At 46.5% G+C, this 21,016-nt stretch overlaps 2 protein-coding genes across 3 annotated transcripts in view; one reads left to right on the forward strand and one right to left on the reverse strand.

The window, feature by feature from the left end:
• The window catches only part of Rbbp4 (RB binding protein 4, chromatin remodeling factor), a 16,815-nt gene extending 14,603 nt beyond the window's left edge, over positions 1-2,212 (forward strand). Inside the window, exon 12 of the mRNA XM_048350783.1 lies at positions 1,229-2,212. Coding sequence (XP_048206740.1) covers positions 1,229-1,294 — 66 coding nt within the window. The 3' untranslated portion in view covers positions 1,295-2,212. The remainder of the gene's footprint in view (positions 1-1,228) is intronic.
• On the reverse strand, positions 2,010-20,815 carry Sync (syncoilin, intermediate filament protein). Of its 2 annotated transcripts, XM_048350781.1 has the most exons (5): positions 20,675-20,815; positions 14,591-15,752; positions 6,517-6,641; positions 6,290-6,366; positions 2,010-3,434 (listed from the first exon to the last, which is right to left on the reverse strand). In XM_048350781.1, the coding sequence occupies exons 1-5, from the start codon at positions 20,719-20,721 to the stop codon at positions 3,424-3,426; spliced, it is 1,422 nt and encodes a 473-aa protein (XP_048206738.1). In that variant the 5' UTR covers positions 20,722-20,815; the 3' UTR covers positions 2,010-3,423. The 2 variants fall into 2 exon arrangements, with proteins under 2 accessions (XP_048206738.1, XP_048206739.1); XM_048350782.1 differs by lacking the exon at positions 6,290-6,366.
• Between the last annotated feature and the right edge of the window lie 201 nt (positions 20,816-21,016).

A 21,016-nucleotide genomic window follows, 5' to 3' on the forward strand; every position in this document is an offset into this window, starting at 1 on the left:
TTTTTTTTTTTGCTTTTCTGCTAGTCTTGGGGCTTGAACTCCTGGCCTGGGCATTGCCCCTTAGCTCCTTTCACTCAAGGCTAACACTCTACCACTCTTCGCTTCTGTGATAAATTGGAGATTAGAGTCTCAAAGACTTTACTGCCCTAGCTGGCTTTAAACCTCTATCCTTAGATTTTGGCCTCCTGAGTATCAGCTAGGGTTATAGGTATGAGCCACTGGTGCCTGACCCACATCTGATTTTAGAAACTTTTTTTCTTTTAAACACTAAACCATTTCCCTACTGCCCTTCACAACAAAACTCTGGAATTGTCTGTTCATGTTTTGCTCGTTTTTTACTGAATTCTCTTTAGCCAGTGGCTCATGCCTATAATCCTAGCTATATATTCAGGAGGCTGAAATCTGAGAACCACCATTCAAAGCCAGCCTGAGCATACAAGTCTGTGAGACTCCTATCTCCATTGAAACCTCAACTCCCAGATCTCAGCCTCCTGAGTAGCTAGGAATTAGAGGCATGAACCACCAGCACCAGCCCCTGGCTCTAATTTTCTGTTTTTGTTGCCAGTCCTGGGGCGTGGACTCAGGGCCTAAGCACTGTCCCTGGCTTCTTTTTGCTCAAAGCTAATACTCTACCTCTTGAGCCACAGCTCCACTTCCGGCTCTAATTTTCTTATAGTAGCTCTCTCTTTATCCCTCTCTCCCTCTCCCTCTCCCCTCCCTCTCCCCTCTCACTTCCCTTATCCCTGGAACAACCACAACCAATCCAATCACTTGCTATATGGTTTGGTCCATTTTGGACATATTTCAGTAAAGACATAATGTATGTCTGTTGGTAATTTTTATTGGGCAAATAATCTATATTCTGGGCATGCTTTTTCCCATCAGTTGGTAGACACTGTTTTCACTTTTTTGGCTATGATTGGTAGTGCTATTTCATCAAAGGACTCAAGAATGTTGGTTATGAAGACAAATAGCAACCAAACCTAATGCTTGGGCCTCTGACCCATCAGCCGTCTATTTTCTGTGTAATATACCCATCATCATTCATGACTCATGTCCATATACATTTCCTATTGCTGCTTTCAACAATGACGTTAAATAGTTGAAACTGTATTCCTCACAATGGTAAAATGCTATCTGGCACCTGTGGGCCATTCTGTAGTAGGATCCTTAATTTCTAAAAGTCTTAATGTTTACTGAATATATTCTATTTCTTGTTTTGGGACAGGCAGAGAACATTTACAATGATGAAGACCCTGAAGGAAGTGTGGATCCGGAAGGACAGGGATCCTAGATATGCCTGCACTTGTGGTTTTAGACTCCCCTTTTTATTCTTTTCTACCCTGAGATTGATTTAACACTGGTTTTGAGACACAGACTTTGTTCAGCTATCCCTCTATAATAGTATCACCAACAATGCCATTAACCCAAGCAGTGGGTATTTTATAAATATTAATTGGGGGACTTAATTCAACAAAGCCACAGATGTGTATTTAAATACTCTTCAGGAATTTTCTAGTAAAAACCCAGGTCTAAAGTAGCTACAGAAAGGGATATGTTACGTGTGATTATTTTTCTTCCTAAGCTATACCCCAGTTTTTCAGACTAAAGGCTAGAGTGAGTAAGGAATAGAGCCAAATGAGGTAGGTGTCTGAGCCATGAAGTATAAATATTGAAAGATGTCATTTTTATTCAGGAATAAGGGGAGATTCGAGTCATATAGATCCCTAAAGACTTCACACCTGACTTTCCAGGATGCACATTTTCCTATGTAGACCAGTCTTCTCTTGGTTTCTTCAGTTATTTTGAAACTACATGTTTCTTCTTCCCCATATATTTTTGCTCATTAGTGTATTTCTTGGGCTGTTTTTCATATTATGCTTTTCCTTTCTGTGAAATGGTTTTTGTTGTGTTGTTTTGTTTTTTTAACTTGGGACCACCAAGTTGTAAAGTTGTATGTTTTACCTTGCAGTTGTACCACAGGTGGACTGTCAAGAAGAGTGAGTTGATAGCTTATATTTGTTCTTAAAATTAAATTAATCCTTGATGATAAAAAAAAAAGTTGCTTTTTTTTTTTTTAGGCGTTAGTCCTTGATCACTAGTTTGATACCATCTCCATTTTGGGTGACCCGTTTCACCAGCAGGCCTGTTAATCTCCATGACTAACTGTGTAAGTGCTTATAATGGAATAAAATTGCTTTTCTACATACCCCTATGCTACAATGGATTTTATTTATCATATAACATTCATCAAACAGTCTGGCTTTTAGAAGACTTATTCCAATGATGAGTTATTTTCAGTGGTCTTTGACTATAGAGAAGGATTAAATATACCGAAACCTATAGACAAGAGCATTTGCAATAGAAATACAACACATAAAACATTGAGCTAGAACTAGTACATGGACTAGTCTGATAAAATGACATTTTTTTTTAAGTCCCTAGAGATTGTACAGGCTTTCAAGAGTGTCAAAGGCAGAGTGGTAGAATTTAAGGCACAATTTAAATTTGAAAACAGTTTGAGTGTTTTACCAGGGCCTGTAAAGTTTAAAGTAATAGGTTCTAAAAAATGTTTACCACTAAGTGCTGTACCAGATAAAATGCTGGGTCCTTTTCAATGCAGTTTTTGTTTTGTCTAAGTAGATCACTGGCCTAAAAAGATCTTAGGAAAAATCTGAATAGTCTTAAGTCATTAGGTTGAAGTCTAAATTGTTCCTTTTCTTCAAATCTAGTTTTAGAATATAGGTGAAAATTAACTCCAGCTTTCAGTTTGGTTTTGCTGGTACTGGAGCTTGAATTCAGAACCAATCCTTGTACTCTCATTGGTTGCTGGTAATATACCACTTAAGCCGCTGCTCCAATTCCATCTTGACACAATTGTGAGAGTAAACTATGAATCTTCATAATCTTATAGGAAAAGTAAACTTTGAAAGAAGATCCATTTCAAACCTGATACTTGCTATGGCACAAAAGAATTCAAGTTGTAAACTCAAATAACTTGGAAACTGGCTGTCTTTTTGACCCCAGCTTTGTCCCCCCCAAAAAAATAAATGTTTCTGGTTTGGGTCAACATAAGGCAACATATTCTTCATAATTCTGCAAGTTATGTCCATACATTTGTCCATTACTAAGTGTGAAGGTGAGGGTGCTGCCAGAAAATAGAGTCTTGTATCTTCATTCCTCAGTGTGTTGAGATCTGTGCCAGCAGCCTGAGATGGGATCCAGGTAAAAGTTGAATGGTGCCCTGCTTCTAACCAGCACTAGAATTTTTTGAAGCAGGTCAAGTCAGTATATGCAAATTTCACAGAGTGAATTGCTTGCCAATTTCTGGCATTCTTGTCTGGGGGAGAAATACTTCCCTGTAGTACTTAGTGATCCTTGGCTAAGAAGTTGTTTCTAGGTTACAGATTTGTCCAGACATTTCTAAACAGCTCCTGTAAGATTGAAAAAAAAAAAGAACAAAGTTGTACTCTCTGCAATTTGAAATATGGAAGAAAAAGTTCTTTACAGTGACCACCCAAGGTTTTGTTAGTGCAGTCTGGGTGATCAGAGATATGATCAGAGATAACATTCCCCTAATAGGGAATGCAGCTTAGTGGTAGAGCCTGGCATGCATGAAGCCCTGGGTTTGATTCTTGAATACCACATAAAGCCGGAAGCGACACTATAGCACAAGTGGTAGTGTTAGCCTTGAGCAAAAGAAGCTGAGGGACTGCCCAGACCCAGAGTTCAAGCCCCATGACCGGCCAAAAAGTTACTTGGGCCCAGGCTCGTAGTCCGAGCTACTCGGGAGGCTGAGATCTGAAGATCTCAGTTTGAAGCCAGCCCAGGCAGGAAAGTCTGAGACCCTTATCTTCAGTTAATCACCTGGGAACTGGAAGTGGGGCTGTGGCTCAGAGAGATAGAACCATAAACCTTGAGCAAAAAAGCTCAGTGGCAGCCCCCCAGGCCTTAAATTCAAGCCTATAACAGACAAAAAAAAGGTAAGTTGGATGTTTGTATCCAAGATGTAACTTTTTTGGGGCCTGTCCTGGGGCTTAAACTGGGCACTGTCCCTGAGCCTCTTTGTGTTCAAGGCTATTCTGCCACTTGAGCCAAAGCACTACCAGTTTTTTCTGAGTAGTTTATTGAAGATGACAGTCCTACCAACTGCCCAGGCTGGCTCTGAACCTTCATCCTCAGCTCTCAACCTGAATAGCTAGGATTACAGGCATGAGTCAATGGTGCCCAGCTCCAAAATGTAACTTAACTAGGTAATTAAATATTAAAAACTAGGGCCGGGGATATGGCGTAGTGGCAAGAGAGCTTGCCTCCTATACATGAGGCCCTGGGTTCGATTCCCCAGCACCACATATACAGAAAACGGCCAGAAGTGGCGCTGTGGCTCAAGTGGCAGAGTGCTAGCCTTGAGCAAAAGGAAGCCAGGGACAGTGCTCAGGCCCTGAGTCCAAGGCCCAGGACTGGCCAAAAAATAAATAAATATTAAAAACTAGACCTAACAGGTGTATGTATATCTATATTAGTTTTGCCTTTTGTTAACCCATTCTGGGGCTTAAACTCTAGGCCTTGTGGATTGGCTTTTTCCACTCAAGGCTAGTGCTCTACCACTTGAACCATAGCTTTACTTCTGGTATTTTTGGTGCTTTATTCAAGATAAGAGTCCCAAATTTTGTAGCTAGGATTACAGGTGTGAACCAACTTTTTCTGGTTAATTGGACCCAAGCCTCACAAACCTTTCTGTCCTAGCTGGCTTCAAACTGTGATGTTCACTCAGCTCACAGCTTCTTGAGTAGATTACAGACCTAAGCCACTAAGCTTTTTTTTTTTCTCCAGAGTTGGGTATAAAACCCCAAGTATGTGTGTTAAACACTCCACCACTGAGCTAAAATTAAAATCCTACCCCTAGCCTGGCCCTGGTAGCTCATGCCTGTAATCCAAACTGCTCAGGAAGCAAAAGGCCATTAAAGTCCCTGTGAGAGTCATCTCCAATTAACCACTGCAAAACCCAAAGCAGAGCTGTGGCTCAATGTGATAGAGCTCGCAAGCCTTGAGCTAAAGAGCTTAGAGACAGCTCCTAGGTCCTGAGTTCAAGCCCCACAGCCAACAACACACACACACACACACACACACCTGTTGGTGGTTTTATGCCTGGGGGCTGTCCCTGGTTTCTTTGTGCTCAAGGCTAGCACTCTACCTCTTGAGCCACAGCTCCACTTTTGCCTTTTTCTGTTTATGTAGTGCTGAGGAATCAAACCCAGGGCTTCATGCATGCTAGTCAAGTACTCTACTGCTAAATGAAGTAGGGTGTTTTGTTTGGTTCTAGTCCTGGGACTTACTCTGGCCTTTGAGATCTTTCCTGACTTTTCCCTCAAAGTGGATGCTCTCTACTACTTGAGGTATATGTGGCATTTTTGCTGGTTAATTGAAGATAAGATGTCTTATCCAGGCTTTGAACCTCAAATACTAAAATCTCAGCCCCCTGAGTAGCTAGGATTGCAAGCATGAGCCACTACCCCCAGCTGAGACAGGATTGCTTTGTATCCCAGTCTAGTCTCAAGCTTGTGATCCTCCTACTGCATGCAGCCTGCTGGCTCAGCTTTCTGAGTGTTGCTATTACAGGCTTGTACCAGTGTCAGGCAAATCTAGCGCTTTATATAGAATATGAGAACACAGGGGATGGGAATGTGGCCTAGTGGTAGACTGCCTAGAATGCATAAAACCCTGGAATCGATTACTCATCACCACATAAACAGAAAAGGCAAGAAGTGGCACTGTGGCTCAAGTGGTAGAGTGTTTGCCTTGAGCAAAAAACCCAGGGATAGTGCTCAGGCCCTGAGTTCAAGGCCCAGGACTGGCAAAAGAAAAAAGAAAAGAAAGCATCAGGCCTGGGAATATGGCCTAATGGTAAAGTGCTTGCCTTGCATACATGAAGCCCTGGGTTCCATTCCTCAGCACCACATATACAGAAAACGGCCAGAATTGGCGCTGTGGCTCAAGTAGTAGAGTGCTAGCTAGCCTTGAGCAAAAAGAAGCAAGGGACAGGGCTGCGAATATGGAAAATGGCCAGAAGGGGCGCTGTGGCTCAGGTGGCAGAGTGCTAGCCTTGAGCGGGAAGAAGCCAGGCACCGTGCTCAGGCCCTGAGTCCAAGGCCCAGGACTGGCCAAAAATAAAAAAAAGAAGCAAGGGACAGTAGTGCTCAGGCCCTGAGTTCAAGCCCCAGGACTGAAAAAAATACAAAACAAGAAAGCAATGATGCACAAACACCACTCTTCTACCCACAACAATCACCTTGGGACTGTGCCTGGGTTCCACCTGCCTGAGAAGTGGGAACATCAGCCTCTTCCAGGCTCTTGGGTAGCATAGCCCTTTAAAAAGAGAGAGCTGTTCATGGATGGGCACAGTTTGAAAGTTATTTCCCTCTTTTTTTTTCACTATCAAGTGAAATTATCCCTGTGCCCTCCCCACTAGCCTCTCAGCCGGTGTTGGGTGAGATTTCAGTGGCAGTGAAAACTGACTTATAAGTTGAGAGTTCTTCAGCAAGACTGATCCTGAGCTGCTCCATCTCTTTGTTCTTCTGTTGCTGGAGTTGAACTCCACTTCTTAACTGCCTCTGCCGCTCTTCCATTTCCTCCAGCTGTTCCTGCAGGAGATGGCCAAGAACATTTCTAATGAGCCAAACCATTTAAAAAATCACAAGTATTTGAGGCTGATACTATAAAGGACAGGTTAGGAAACAAGTTCAGGAAGATGGTGTCTTGGCAAAGGGACGGACTTTTTTAAAGCAAGTTTTGAAACAAGTTTTGTCTATTACCATTTAATAGAACCATGAAAATATTAAGTACTATAAGGGGGTTTATTTTTTATTTATTTTTGCCAGTCCTGGGCTTGGACTCAGGGCCTGAGCACTGTCCCTGGCTTCTTTTTGCTCATGGCTAGCACTCGCCACTTCTGGTGATTTTCTATATATGTGATGCTGGGGAATCGAACCCAGGGCTTTATGTATACGAGATGAGCACTCTTGCCACTAGGCCATATTCCCAGCCCCTATAAGGGGCTTTAGGTTCGCAACTTTTGTACTGTTGGAGAGGATTTTAATCCCTAGTGAGCTGAGAACACCTCCATGGGCAATTTTGTTACCATTAAGATAACCAGTAGTTTTTATAATATAGTAATTAAACAATTCTGGGTTTGTATGTTTTTACATGGAGAAGTGTGAGGTGGTCTCACTATGTCTAGCCTTAGACTTGGTCCTTCTGCCTCTTTCTATTGGGTGCTAGAATTACAAGTGTGTACCACAATATCCAATAATTAAACAATTTGAGAGAAACCAAATGGGAAGCAAGTAAGGACTATGAAAATGACTTCTTGAATCCTTCATTTGTTACATGAACAAGTTACTTAAAAGAACTCAGTCATGGGTTGGGAATATGGCTTAGTGGTAGAGTACTTGCCTAACATGCTTGAAACCTTGGGTTTGATTCCTCAGTACCACAAAAATAGAAAAAGCCAGAGGTAATGTTGTAGCTGAAGTGGTAGAGTGCTAGCCTTGAGCAAAAGAGCTTGGGACAATACCCAAGCCTTGAGTTCAAGCCTCACAACAACAACAAGACTCTGGCCAGGCACTAGTGCTTCATGCCTATAATTCTAACTATTCAGGAAACCAAGTGATAGCACATAGGTCCCTAAGTTAAAACGCCAGTGCAAGCACACAAAGAAGTACATAATTTTTTAAGTTGACTTTGTGTGTGTGTGTGTGTGTGTGTGTGTGTGTGTGTTTGTGTTTACTAGTTGTGGGGCTTGATCTCAGGGCTTGGGTTCCATCCCTGAACTGTTTTACTCAAGGCTAGCACTGTACCACTTGAGCCTCAGCTCCACTTCTAGCTTTTTGGTGGTTAATTGGTGATAAAAGTCCCATAGACAAGCCAGGCACCTGTGAGTCACACCTGTTATCCTAGCTACTCAGGAGGCTGAGCTCTGAGGATCAAGGTTTGAAGCCAGCTTAGGCCGAAAAGTCCATGAGAGTCATCAATAAGGTACTCAGAAAAAGCTGGAAGAGGTGCTGTGGCTCAAGTGGCTCAGTAGCACTGAGCACAAAGAGGCTCAGGGACAGCCCCCAGGCATTGCATTCAAGTCCCAGGACCAGAAAAAAAAAAAGTTCCCATGGATCTTCCTCCCCCAGCTTGTTTTAAACTGCAATCCTCAGATCTTTAGGGCCAACTTGACTTTTTTTTTTTAATTGTAAAGGTGATGAACATGGGGGTTACAGTTACAGAAGTAATGAGTACTTTTTTTTGTCAGTCCAGAACTTGAACTCAGAGCCTGAGCACTGTCCCTGGTTTCTTTTTCCTCAAGGCTAGCACTTTACCACTTCAGCCACAGCACCACTTCTGGCTTGTTCTATATATGTGGTACTAAGGAATCAAACCCAAGGCTTCATGTATGTGAGGCAAGCACTTTGCCATATTCCCAGCCCCTACATTTCCTTTTAAACAATATTACCCCCCCTCATTTTCTTATACTTACCACACCCCATTCCACTCCCCCCTTGACTTTTTTTTTGCCTCAGATTGTTTGCTTACAGCTGGTGCTTTGACACTTGAACCATACCTCCAACCTAGCTGTTTTTTGTTTTGTTTTGTTTTTTGTTTTGCCAGTCCTGGGGCTTGAACTTGGCCTGGACACTGTTACTGAGCTTCTTTGCACTCTTATCACTTGAGCCACAGTGCCACTTCTGGCTTTTTTGTTTGTTTGTTTGTTTATGTGGTACTGAGAAATAGAACCCAGAGCATCCTGAATGCTAGGCAAACACTTTACCGCTTAGCCACATTCCCAGCCTCCCCCCCCCCCTTTTTTTTGGGGGCCAGTCCTGGGGCTTGGACTCAGGGCCTGAGCACTGTCCCTGGCTTCTTTTTGCTCAAGGCTAGCACTCTACCTCTTGAGCCACAGCACCACTTCTGGCCATTTTCTGTATATGTGGTGCTGGGGAATCGAACTCAGGGCCTCATGTATAGGAGGCAAGCACTCTTGCCATATCCCCAGCGCGCCCCCCCCCCCGCTTTTTTTTTTTGTCAGTCATGGGGCTTGAACTCAGGGCCTGGGCACTGTCCCTAAGCTCTTTTGCTCAAGGCTAGCATTCTGCCACTTTGAGCCACAGCTTTACTTCTGGCTTTTGGGGTAGTTAACTGTAGATAAGTCTTACAAGCTTGCCAGGTTGGCTTTGAACTGTGATCCTCAGAGCTCAGCTTCCTAAATAGCTAGGATTACGGTGTAAGCCACCAGTGCATGCTTGCTTTAGCTACATTTTCTTTTCTTTTTGTAAGTCATGAGGTTTGAATTTAGGGTCTGGGCACTGTCCCTAAACTCTTTTTGCTCAAAACTAGCACTCTCCCACTTTGAGCTACAGTGCCACTGTGGTTTTCTGGTGGTTAACTGGAGATAAGTCTTACAGGGTTTTATCCCTGGACTGACTTTTAACTGTGATCCTCAGATCTCAGCCTCCTGAACAACTAGGATTATAGGTGTGAACCACCAGTGCCTGGCTAGCAACTTTTTCTTTTAGGAACCTATTTTTTAAATTAAATTTTATTGACAAAGTGATGTGCAGAGGGGGCACAGTTACATAATAAGGTAGTGAGTACATTTCTTATCATATTTGTTACCTCATTTTTCTTTCCCTTTCCTAGTTCAGATACGCATATATACAATATCCAGTGTACCAAAATCATATACAGTAACCACATGAGGTATGCCACAGGAAATTCACCTAGCACATAAAACCTAATGACAAAGATAAAATCCTCCTGTTTCCATCTCTTGGAGTTCATTTTGCTTAGCCTCATCTTATATAATCATATGTACATAGCTGTTGAGTTCTTGTGAACCTCTGATAGGTCTATCCTAGACCTTTTTATCCTTATTCAGTAATTGTTTGGTTTTAGAGACATAATGTAAAGTTGCTGACCAAAACGTGGAAATACCATTTGAAAAGAAGTTTGTTACTTTACAGACATGACCTCTACTGTTCTCCTCCCCAACCCCACCCCCCAACCACATATCAGGGAGACCATGCGCCTTTGTTCTCTGTGCTCTAGGCTTGTCTCGCTCAACATTATTTGTTCAAGATCTGACCATTTCCCTGTGAATCTTTTTTTTTTTCTTTTTGCCAGTCCTGGGGCTTGGACTCAGGGCCTGAGCACTGTCCCTGGCTTCTTTTTGCTCAAGGCTAGTACTCTGCCACTTGAGCCACAGCACCCCTTCTGGCCATTTTCTGTATATGTGGTGCTGGGGAATTGAGCCCAGGGCCTCATGTATACAAGGCAAGCACTCTTGCCACTAGGCCATATCCCCAGCCCTTCCCTGTGAATCTTTTAGGAACCTATTAAGTCTTGTTTTTCAAAGGTTTGGGAGAGTTCATAAATTATTTACCAGACTCTGGGATTTAAAGATTATTTCAAAAGTAAAACCAGATTCAAGAACTTGTACATGTAAAAAAAAAATGTTCCATGCTAGGCATCAACTGTGCATACAACCTGAATGTTCTATCACTGGGTCACATCCCCAGGCCCATTCAGAAGTTCAAAGTTGGAATATGTGATTCCTAGGAGGCTGTTGAGCCTTCAGATAAACTGTTCATTTCCCATTCTGCCAAAAGCATACTGGAGATGCACTCTGAAACTGTCTGCCTGGGATTAATGCCTAGAAATGAGGTAAGGAAGATGTCAGCGAGCCAGTTTCTGGCTTAGCTACTAGCTGGCTTAGATCCTTAATGAGAGTGGGGGACAAAGAGGGTTTTGATGTGGGAAGGCATATTGTAAAGAGGCAGTTGACTTCACCTTGGATTGTTAAGAAGACTAAACATGAGTCCAGTTTGTGTATGCTATTGTTAGAAGACTAAACTATCAGTTCTCTGAGTCTGCCTTGGTACTATGCTGTGGCACACCACTGTGCAATGTTTGACCTTCTCACTGAATCTCAGCTTCCAACACCATTGTCCAAAGGCTTTACTTTAGTGCAGAGCCCTGCTTAGGCACCTCACAGGGATGCACCAAAGAGTATGATCTGAAGGGAGGCATCTGCACACTGCTGCCTAGTTCCCAAGCCACGCTGCCTAACCTGTTTTGTTTATTTGTTTTGTTTTTGTTGCCAGTCCTGAGGTGTGGACTCAGGGCCTGGGTGTTGTCCCTGGCTTCTTTTTTTTTTTTTTTGGCCAGGCCTGGGCTTGGACTCAGGGCCTGAGCACTGTCCCTGGCTTCTTTTTGCTCAAGGCTAGCACTCTACCTCTTGAGCCACAGTGCCACTTCTGGCCTTTTCTATATATGTGGTGTTGGGGAATTGAACCCAGGGCTTCATGTATTGGAGGTGAGCACTTTACCACTAGGCCATATTCCCAGCCCCTCACCGGTACTTTTCTGCCCATGCTGGCTTTGAACCTTGATCCTCAACCTGATTCTCAAATCTCAGCCTCCTGAGTAGTTAGGATTACAAGTGTGAGCCACTGGCACCTGGTTTGTGACACTCTTATCTCCTGTTAGCCACCAGAAAACAGGAACTGGTACTGTGGCTCAAAGTGGTAGAGTACTAGCCTTGCGCAAAAGATCTCAGGGAGGACTGGGAATGTGGCTTAGTGGAAGAGTGCTTGCCAAGCATGCATAAAGCTCTAGGTTCAATTCCTCAGTACTATATAAACAGAAAAAGCCGGAAGTGGTGCTGTGGTGGCTGAAGTGGTAGAGCACTAGCCTTGTGCATAGAGAGGCTCAGGGACAGAGCCCAGGCCCTGAGTTCAATCCCTAGGACCCACAAAAAGAAAACAACAACAGGGCTGGGAATATGGCCTAGTGGCAAGAGTGCTTGCCTCCTGCACATGAAGCTCTCGGTTTGATTCCAAAGCACCACATATATGGAAAATGGCCAGAAGGGGCGCTGTGGCTCAGGTGGCAGGGTGCTAGCCTTGAGCGGGAAGAAGCCAGGGACAGTGCTCAGGCCCAGAGTCCAAGGCCCAGGACTGGCCAAAAAAAAAAAAAAAAAAAGGGCTGGGAATATGGCTTAGTGGTAGAGTGCTCGCCTTGCATGCATGAAGCCCTGGGTTCGATTCCTCAGCACCACATAAACAGAAAAAGCCGGAAGTGGCACAGTGGCTCAAGTGGTAGAGTGCTAGCTTTGAGCAAAAAGGAAGCCAGGGGGCTGGGGATATAGCCTAGTGGCAAGAGTGCCTGCCTCAGATACACGAGGCCCTAGGTTCGATTCCCCAGCACCACATATGCAGAAAACGGCCAGAAGCGGCGCTGTGGCTCAAGTGGCAGAGTGCTAGCCTTGAGCGGGAAGAAGCCAGGGACAGTGCTCAGGCCCTGAGTCCAAACCCCACGACTGGCAAAAAAAAAAAAAAAGAAAAAAGAAAAAGAAAACAACAACAACCAAAACAAAAAAAGAAACCAGCAAAAAGCCAGAAGTGACTAGTGACTGTGTGCCAGTGACTCATGCATGTAATCCTAGCTACCCAGGAAGCTGAGTTCTGAGGATTGTGGTTCCAAGCCAGCTTGGGCAGGAAAGTCTACCACAAAAGCCAGAAGTGGAGCTGTGGCTCATAGTAAAGCCATACAATGCCTAGGCCTCAAGGGCTGCACAAAAATGGAAAATGAAGCAGATGAAATAGGGCATCTTGGGCTGGGAATATGGCCTAGTGGTAGAGTGCTTGCCTCACATACAGGAAGCCCTGGGTTTGATTCCTCAGCACCACATAAACAGAAAAAGCCAACAGTGGCACTGTGGCTCAAGTGGCAGAGTGCTAACCTTGAGCAAAAAGAAGCCAGGGACAGTGTTCAGGCCCTGAGTCCAAGCCCCAGGACTGGCCAAAAAAAAAAAAATCTGTGCAAGGACTTAAGATAATTAAATTTATACAAAGTAATGCATATCTCCAATAATGCTATGAAAGAAGCTAGGAATGTGGCTTCGTGCCACATCGCTTTCCTAGCATGCATGAGGCCCTGGGTTCGATTCTTCAGTACCACATAAACAAACAAAAATACTGCTATAAAAGAGGCCACACTGAACTTTCATAGTGCCAGCAGAATTTAACTCAGCACCTACACATGTGTCCGTGGCACTACGAGTGATGTAGAGAACAGAGATAAGGAAAACATCCCTACCTTCTGAAAGCCCAGACTGGAGGGGAAGACGTAATTGTTTATTCACTTCGTATTTATATCCTACTCTGGTCCAAAAAGGGATTAGGACTGGCTCACACTTAATCAGAAATAACTTGAAGACAAGGGAAATGGTGACATGTACAAAAAAGGAAAATGAATATTTATAGATTTCAACCTATTCTAAAGACTGGACAACTTTAATGAGATTGGATAGGTAGAACTCAAATGACTGAAGCCAAGAAGGAATTTATTCCATTTGACCTCATTCCCTCCAGATCCATATATCCACCATTCAGTTAGAATTAGAAAATGGAGCCAGGCACTGGTGGCTCACCTGTAATCCTAGCTTAAGAGGCTGAGACCTGAGGATTGGATCACAGTCTAGAGACAACCCAGGCAGGAAATCCATGAGATTTTTATCTCCAATTAACTACCAAAAAGCCAGAAGTGGAGCTGTTGCTTAAGTGGTAGAGCACTAGCCTTGAGTACAAAAGCTTAGGAACAGCATCTAGGCCCTGAGTTCAAGCCCCAGGACTGGCACAAAAAGAAAAAGCTGGAGGCCCATCTGTACTACATGGTAAAAGGTTGAAAGAAAGAGAGAAGATGCTGGGAACGTGGCTTAGCAGTAGAGTGCTTGCCTAGCATGCATGAAGCCCTGGGTTCAATTCCTCAACACCACATAAACTGAAAAAGTCAAAAGTCGTGCTGTGGTTCAAGAGGTAGAGTACTAGCCTTGAGCAAAGAGAAGCTCAGGAGCCCCAGGACTGGCAAAAAGAGAGAGAGAGAGAGAGAGAGAGAGAGAGAGAGAGAGAAAGAGAAGAGAGCTCCTAGGATTAATGTGAATAAAGAGTAAATGAAGTGGGCTGGGGATATGGCCTAGTGGCAAGAGTGCTTGCCTTGTATACATGAAGCCGTGGGTTCAATTCCCCAGCACCACACATATAGAAAATGGCCAGAAGGGGCGCTGTGGCTCAAGTGGCAGAGTGCTAGCCTTGAGCAAAAAGAAGCCAGGGGTAGTGCATAGGCCCTGAGTCTAAGGCCCAGGACTGGCAAAAAAAAAAAAAAGAGTAAATGAAGGGGCTGGGGATATGGCCTAGTGGCAAGAGCGCTTGCCTCGTATACTTGAAGCCCTGGGTTTGATTCCCCAGCACCACATATACAGGAAATGGCCAGAAGTGGCGCTGTGGCTCAAGTGGTAGAATGCTAGCCTTGAGGAAAAAAAAAAAAAAAAAGAGTAAATGAAATAGGTGGTCCAAAAATGCTGAGTAAACAAAATGCAAAACTATCAGCCTGACAATGAAATAAATGGAGAAAAAGCAGAGGCCCCAAAGAACAAACTGTTCTTTCAACACAGGATAATATCTTCCAGCCAGAGACAAGCAATCCAACCACCCTTCTGCTCCCCTCATTAAAAGAAGGCCCCTGATTGCACAGCCAAGAGGCCTACCCTGTACTGCTGGACCTCTTCGTCTCGTTTCTGCCTCACAAGTGTGATCTGATTCTCCAGGTTCCGGTTTTGCAGGTGGAGCTGCCCAGCCTCTGCTTGCAAAGGTCTCAGCGCTTCCTTCATCTCTTGGATCTCGGCCTGGGTTTTCTGTAGAGCCTTGGTCCCAGCTTCTTTCCTCTCCAGGAGCCTCAGCAGCTGCGGCTCGTACTCCTCCTCCAGGCCCTGGCGGCTTTCTGCAAGGAGACTTTCAAACTGGGTAGACAGCCGTCGGCTCTCCTGGAGAAAGTGCCCATCCCTCTGGTTTGGGGGTGCTTCTAGTTGTTGCCTCAACTGCTCCTTTTGCTTCTGATGGTCATCCTGGAGTTGGGACAGCTCCCCCGAGAGCTGGGCTGCCTTGTTAGTCAGTTCTTCCCGAAAATTTGCAAACTGAGCCACGTCATGCTGGCGACACTCCAGCTGGTACTGATAGGCCACGCACTCCTTGGTCACTTTGAACAGCTTCTGCTTGACCAGCCGGATCTCTTCCCTGAGCCCGTCCCTCTCCAGCTCCGCCTGGGCATGCAGCTTGTAGGCAGCCAGGATGTCCTGGTGGACTTGCTGCACCTCCTGCAGGGCTGGCTCCCGGAGCAGCACCAGCTCATGGATAAGCTGGTCCCGCTCCTCTTCGAGCTGGGCCACGGCTTGCACACACTGCTGGAAACGGCCCTCCAGCCGTTCCAGGTCCTCTGCACTCAGGCTCTCCTCTGTGCTGGGACTTGGCTCAGCTCCGAGCCTCTCCTCAGGCTTCGATTTCTCCTCCCTTGTGACCATCTGTCCTTCACAGATACTCTGCTTTGGGCTTGGGCTCTCGGCGGGCTCCACAGGCTCCCCCCGACATTGTCCCTCATCTGGATTCACATGCAGTGTCTCAGGGGGACTTGTGGGCTCTTCCAAGTCCAGGGCTTCCTCTGTCTGCCCCGTCTCCTCAATAAACAGCAGCTCCTCTGGCTTCTCAGTCTCTTCCACATCGACAGTATCTTCAAAGTCCCCTCCCAGATAGAGAATGTCTTCTAGGTCCACAGTCCCCTCCAAAGATAGAGTCGCTTCTGGGTTCAAGGTCGCAGCTTCACTCAGGGACCGAGAGTTCTCCTCTTGAAGAGAACTGGCCTTGGCTCTTGTTCCCCTGCAAGAAAAATGACTTAAAGTGAAAGCGCACCTCCAATGCCAGCAGCTTTGTTATTTAGAACCGTTAGCCACAGGCCTAAAATGTTCTCAGATCCCTGTGGTTACCCATCTGCCCCCTTCCTGGTATCAATCTACCTCCTACATACAGCCCATTGTTACTTGTTCCTTTATTCAGGAATGCTCACGGCAGCATTATATATAACAGTCACACACTGAAATGTCAGGTGAACAGATGGTGTCGTAAAAGTAGAATGGAGGGCTGGGAATATGGCCTAGTGGCAAGAGTGCTCCTCTTGTATACATGAAGCCCTGGGTTCAATTCCCCAGCACCACATATACAGAAAACGGCCAGAAGTGGCACTATGGCTCAAGAGACAGAGTGCTGGCCTTGAGCAAAAAGCAGCCAGGGACAGTGCTCAGGCCCTGAATCCAAGCCCCAGGACTGGCAAAAAAAAAAAAAAAAAAATAGGATGGAGCTGAGTGCTGGTGGCTAATGCCTGCAATCCTAACAACTCAGGAGGCTGAGATCTGAGGATCACAGTTCAAAGCCAGCTAGGGCATGAAAGTCTCTGAGACTCTTATCTCCAATTAACTACCAAAAAGCTGTGGTTCAAAGTGGTAGAGTGCTATCTTCGAGCAAAAACGTTCAGGGATAGCACCCAGGCCCTAAGTTCAAGGCCCAGGATCAGCACCAAGTGTGTGTGTGTGTGTGTGTGTGTGTGTGTGTGTGAGAGAGAGAGAGAGAGAGAGAGAGAGAGAGAGAGAGAGAGAGAGAGACCTCAGATATCACTGGCTTCATCCTATTCAACACTTGCACAGAAAAATCTTTTTATTATTTTTTTTTTTTTGGCCAGTCCTGGGCCTTGGACTCAGGGCCTGAGCACTGTCCCTGGCTTCTTTTTGCTCAAGGCTAGCACTCTGCCACTTGAGCCACAGCGCCACTTCTGGCCATTTTCTGTATATGTGGTGCTGGGGAATCAAACCCAGGGCTTCATGTATACAAGGCAAGCACTCTTGCCACTAGGCCATATCCCCAGCCCTCTTTTTTTTGGGGGGGGCGGGGGGGTCACAGAGCTAGAACTCAGAGCCTGGGTATTGTCCCTGAGCTTTTTTTGCTCAAGGCTAGTGCTCAACCACTTAGAACTACAGTGCCATTTCCTTCTTGTTTTCTGGTGGTTAATTAGAGATAAGAGTCTCACAACCTTTCCTGCTTGGGCTGGCTTTAAACCTTGATCCGCAGGTCTCAGCCTCCTGAGTAGCTAGGATTACAGGCGTGAGCCACCAGCGCCCAGCTGCGCCAGAAACCTTATACCTGGAGATGCCTTCAACAATCATCTATGCCATCCATTTGTATGAACTTGCTAGAGAAGAGATTTTGGTGGTTTTCTTCATCTGATATCACCCCAAATTATTGTTCTTCTGAAGCTTTCTGCATATTGTTCAGTTCAGAGAAACACATTCAAGTTGACCAGCAAGACATCTTTAATTCTATTTTTGTGTGTCTGTGGGTACTAGGGCTTGAACTTAGTGCCTCATATTTTACTTGTTTTTTTCACTCAAGGCTGCCGCTCTACCACTTGAGTCACTCCTCCAACTTCTTGCTTTTTGCTCGTTAACTGGAGATAAGACTGTCATGTACTTTTCTGTCAGAGTTGGCTTCAGACCATGATCCTTAGATCTCAGCTTCCTGAGTACTGGGATTATAGGCGTGAACCAACAGTGCCCGGCTCCCGAAGAAATCTTGAGATGCCTCTTTCCCTGCCCAATTTAGCCAACTCAACTGAGAATGTTTCTACATCAGAAAGTCTCTGGTCTCCCTCCTCTCTTCTCCAACTCACTGCCAGGGCCCTTGTCCAAGTCATTCTCTCTTCTCTACATTTTGCTCCAGCCTTCTAATGGGCCTCCGAACTCCTTACTTCAGGCTGTTCTCTCCAGTCCTGCAGTTAGCTTGTACAACATAAGGTTGCTCCACTTCACAGGCGCAAAATCTTCAAAATGTGACCCCCAATTCCCTTTTTTAGCCCAATTCGCATTACTCCTACAACCCACCCAGTGCCCAACAACCCAGAACATGTGTTAACTTTTCACACCTCCCACTCTGAATCTACAATATCTGAAGGATCTGACTGAGAAATACAGCTTCCCAAATGCCTTCTGTCTAGTGAACAGCCCATATCATCTGGAAAGGTAGAGCTCCCAGCCCCAAGCAGAAGCACCTGCTCAGTCAGCCAGGCATACCTTGCAAAGCAGGGTACTGTATGAGGTCAGGCATTTTTGCAGTTTCTAGAAGCCGCTTTGATGAGCAGGAAGGTTAAACCCCTGGAACCCATGGGCTGTTAGATAAGAGGATAGTGTGCATGATTTTGAAGGGAAAAAAATCTTTATTGGGAACTTAGGATTAAGTTAGAGCTTATTATGTATCCTAGCCAAGGAAGGCCTTCCCACCATGTTCCTGTACAACCACACTTTGGAGTCACTTACCATGTTCAAGGCACTACGGTAAGCATTTTACATGAAAAGTTATTTGTAGAATTCACTTTTCCTATCCCCAACTGTACAGATGGAAATCAAAAGCACAGAGTAAAAACTCACTTAAAAGCTGGGCACCAGCTGGGTGCCAGTGGCTCACGCCTGTAATCCTAACTACTCAGGAGGCTGAGATCTGGGGATCAAGATTCAAAGCCAGCCCAGGCAAGAAAGTCTGTGAGACTCTTATCTCCAACTAATCACCAGAAATCCAGAGAGGTGCTGTGGCTCAAGTGGTAGAATGCTAGCCTTCATCTGAAGAGCTCAGAGACAGTGCCCAGGCCCAGAGTTCAAGACCCATGGCTGACAAAAAAAAAAAAAAAATGTGGGCACCAGTGGCTCATGCCTACGATCCTAGCTACTCAGGAGGCTGAGATCTGAGGATTGTGGTTGGAAGCCAACCTAGTCAGGTAAGTCCATGAGACTCTTAGTTCCAATTAATCACAGAACTGGAAGTGGCACTGTGGCTCCAGTGGTAGAGTACTAGCCATGAGCAAAAAATTATCAGGGACAGTGCCCAACCCCAGAGTTCGAGCCCCAGGACTGCCCCCCACCAAAAAAAATGCTGGGTGCTAGTGGCTCATGCCTGTAATCCTAGCTACTCAGGAGGCTGAGATCTGAGGATTGTGGTTCGAAGCCAGTCTGAGCAAGAAAGTCTATGAGACTCTTATCTCCAATCAACCAGCAAAAAAAGAAAGAGAAGGAGGTGTGGCTCAAGTGGTAGAGCAATAGCTTTGAGTGAAAAAAAAACAAATGAGAGTACAGGGCTCTGAGTTCAAGCCCCAGTACCAGCATGTGTACGTGTACGCACACACACACACACACACACACACACACACACACACACAGTAAAATAATACAGCTTGACACACAGCACTCAGAACATCTTTCAAGGGCTGGAGGTGTAGCTCAGGGGCAGAGCCTACTAAGTGGGAGGCACTGGGTTTGATCTCTAACACAAAACAAAATGAAAAACCTATCTGCCCAACAACTTTGTTTTTGTCAGTTGTGGGGCTTAAATAGCTTGAGCTGTTTTGCTCAAGGCCAACACTGTACCACTTGGAGCTGCAGCACCACATCTAGTTTCCTGGTGGTTAATTGGAGTCTCATGGACTTTCCTGCTAGGCTGGCTTTGAACCATGATCCTCAGATCTCAGCCTCCTGGGTAGCTAGGATTACAGGTGTGAGCCATCAGCACCCAGTTACCTAACAACTTCCTACTCCTTCTTCAAGCCCTGTTCATACTCCATCTCTCCTAAGAGATTTTTCCCAAGAAAGTGCACCTTTATCAGGACACTGAGTGCAGCTCAGATCCACGCCTGGTGCTTTTGCACTACTGAAGTGCACGAGCCTACCTGGTTGAATTTTGTAATGACAAGCATAGTTCTGCTTTGGGCTCCATGTTGGGGCCCTAGGAAGGAAACCGGGCAGACACCCACTGAGCTCTCAGAAGGAAACTTGCCCAAGGTCAAGTGTCCTAGCTGGATGTAAAAGCCAGGCATCCTGACCCCCAGGCATGGCCAAAACCCCACCCTGGGTGCCACCTGCTGCCCTCACACTGGCTTCTCTCTGGAGCTGGGAAAGGAGAGGCCCAGAGAGATGAAGTGAGTTGAGCTGGGTGTGTGGGGGGGGTGACCTTAGGCTTCCTGGGGCCCCAGGCAGCCAGCCTCTGCTGCTCTCACTATCTCTAGACAACTCTGTCCTGTGTCTGGGTGTGGCACCGGGCAGGCCTGACACCCCCACGTGACAGACAAAGTATAGTTGTCCCTCCACCTCTTGACACACCAGGAAGACCTATGGCTAGAGTCTGACCTGGAGCAGAAATACTCCTCTATCACCCCATCCGCAGGTCACGTGCCCCAAACTAGGGGTACGCTCATGGTGATGAGATGGGGCCCTGCCAAGCCCAGGCCCTCCCCTGAGCTGAGACAGTTGACCTTCCCTGCCCCCACCCCAAGCCACACCAGAGGGAACGAGCTGCCTGAACAGACTCCTAACTTCAAGCTGGCACAAACCCCACCTTGCACCAAGCGGCTTCCAGCAGCCAAGTCCCAACTAGTTCTCCGCTCGCCATTCCTAGTTTGGAGCAAGGAACACAAATGCTGTCTTTGGCCAGGTGGGACAAGGAGATTGTGAGCGGTGGATAGCCTGAAAGGGTTAATTCTCACAGTGTGGAGGAGGGGGAGGGAATTACAAAAAGCCACAATCAACAGGGGCACCACAATCACCAGGGGTACCCCGTGCCAGGGCTCCTCATCTCCCTTCCCCGGGTAGCTCCGCCCCGTGCCCCACCCGGCCTGGACCACTGCTCCCAGCCCGGAGAAAGAGGTCACGGATGGGAGGAGAGAAGCCGTGCGGCACCCCCGTCCCACAGGGGCCCCCCGATCATCCTACCTCGGGGCCTGGGCGGCGCCGTCCCCGCCGGGCTCCGGGCTGGCCATGGCTGCGCGACCCGGGCTCCGGCGGGCGCGTTATTAATAGCCGGCCCCGCAGGCGCTGCTCGGCGCCCGCCCGCCCGCCGCACTGCCAGCTGCAGCCGACACCGGATCCCGGCCCCGGCCGGGCGCGCCCACTTGGCTCCGGGCGCGGGAGGTGTGTGTGCTGGGCTGGGGGGGGGGGCGGGGAGGAGGGCGGGGAGTGGCCGCCCCTCCCCCAACAACCCTGGGGGTGGGGGGGAGAGCCTTGGGGGGTCCTGGAGGAGGGGGCGATGGGGGGGCCGAGCCCCCCTGCCTCCCC

Source organism: Perognathus longimembris, chromosome 7 (assembly GCF_023159225.1).
Source record: "Perognathus longimembris pacificus isolate PPM17 chromosome 7, ASM2315922v1, whole genome shotgun sequence".
In the NCBI taxonomy this organism is placed as follows: Eukaryota; Metazoa; Chordata; class Mammalia; order Rodentia; family Heteromyidae; genus Perognathus; species Perognathus longimembris.

What these genes read in the sequence shown, in the direction of transcription:
- Sync (XM_048350781.1), bottom strand. Translation starts at nt 20,721, where the DNA reads ATGGCCAGCCCGGAGCCCGGCGGGGACGGCGCCGCCCAGGCCCCGAG. An exon ending in AAGAGGTCCAGCAGTACAGG is followed by an intron (nt 6,642 to 14,590) that starts GTAGGCCTCTTG and finishes CATCTCCTGCAG; the next exon opens with GAACAGCTGGAGGAAATGGA. An exon ending in GAAGAACTCTCAACTTATAA is followed by an intron (nt 6,367 to 6,516) that starts GTCAGTTTTCAC and finishes CTCTTTTTAAAG; the next exon opens with GGCTATGCTACCCAAGAGCC.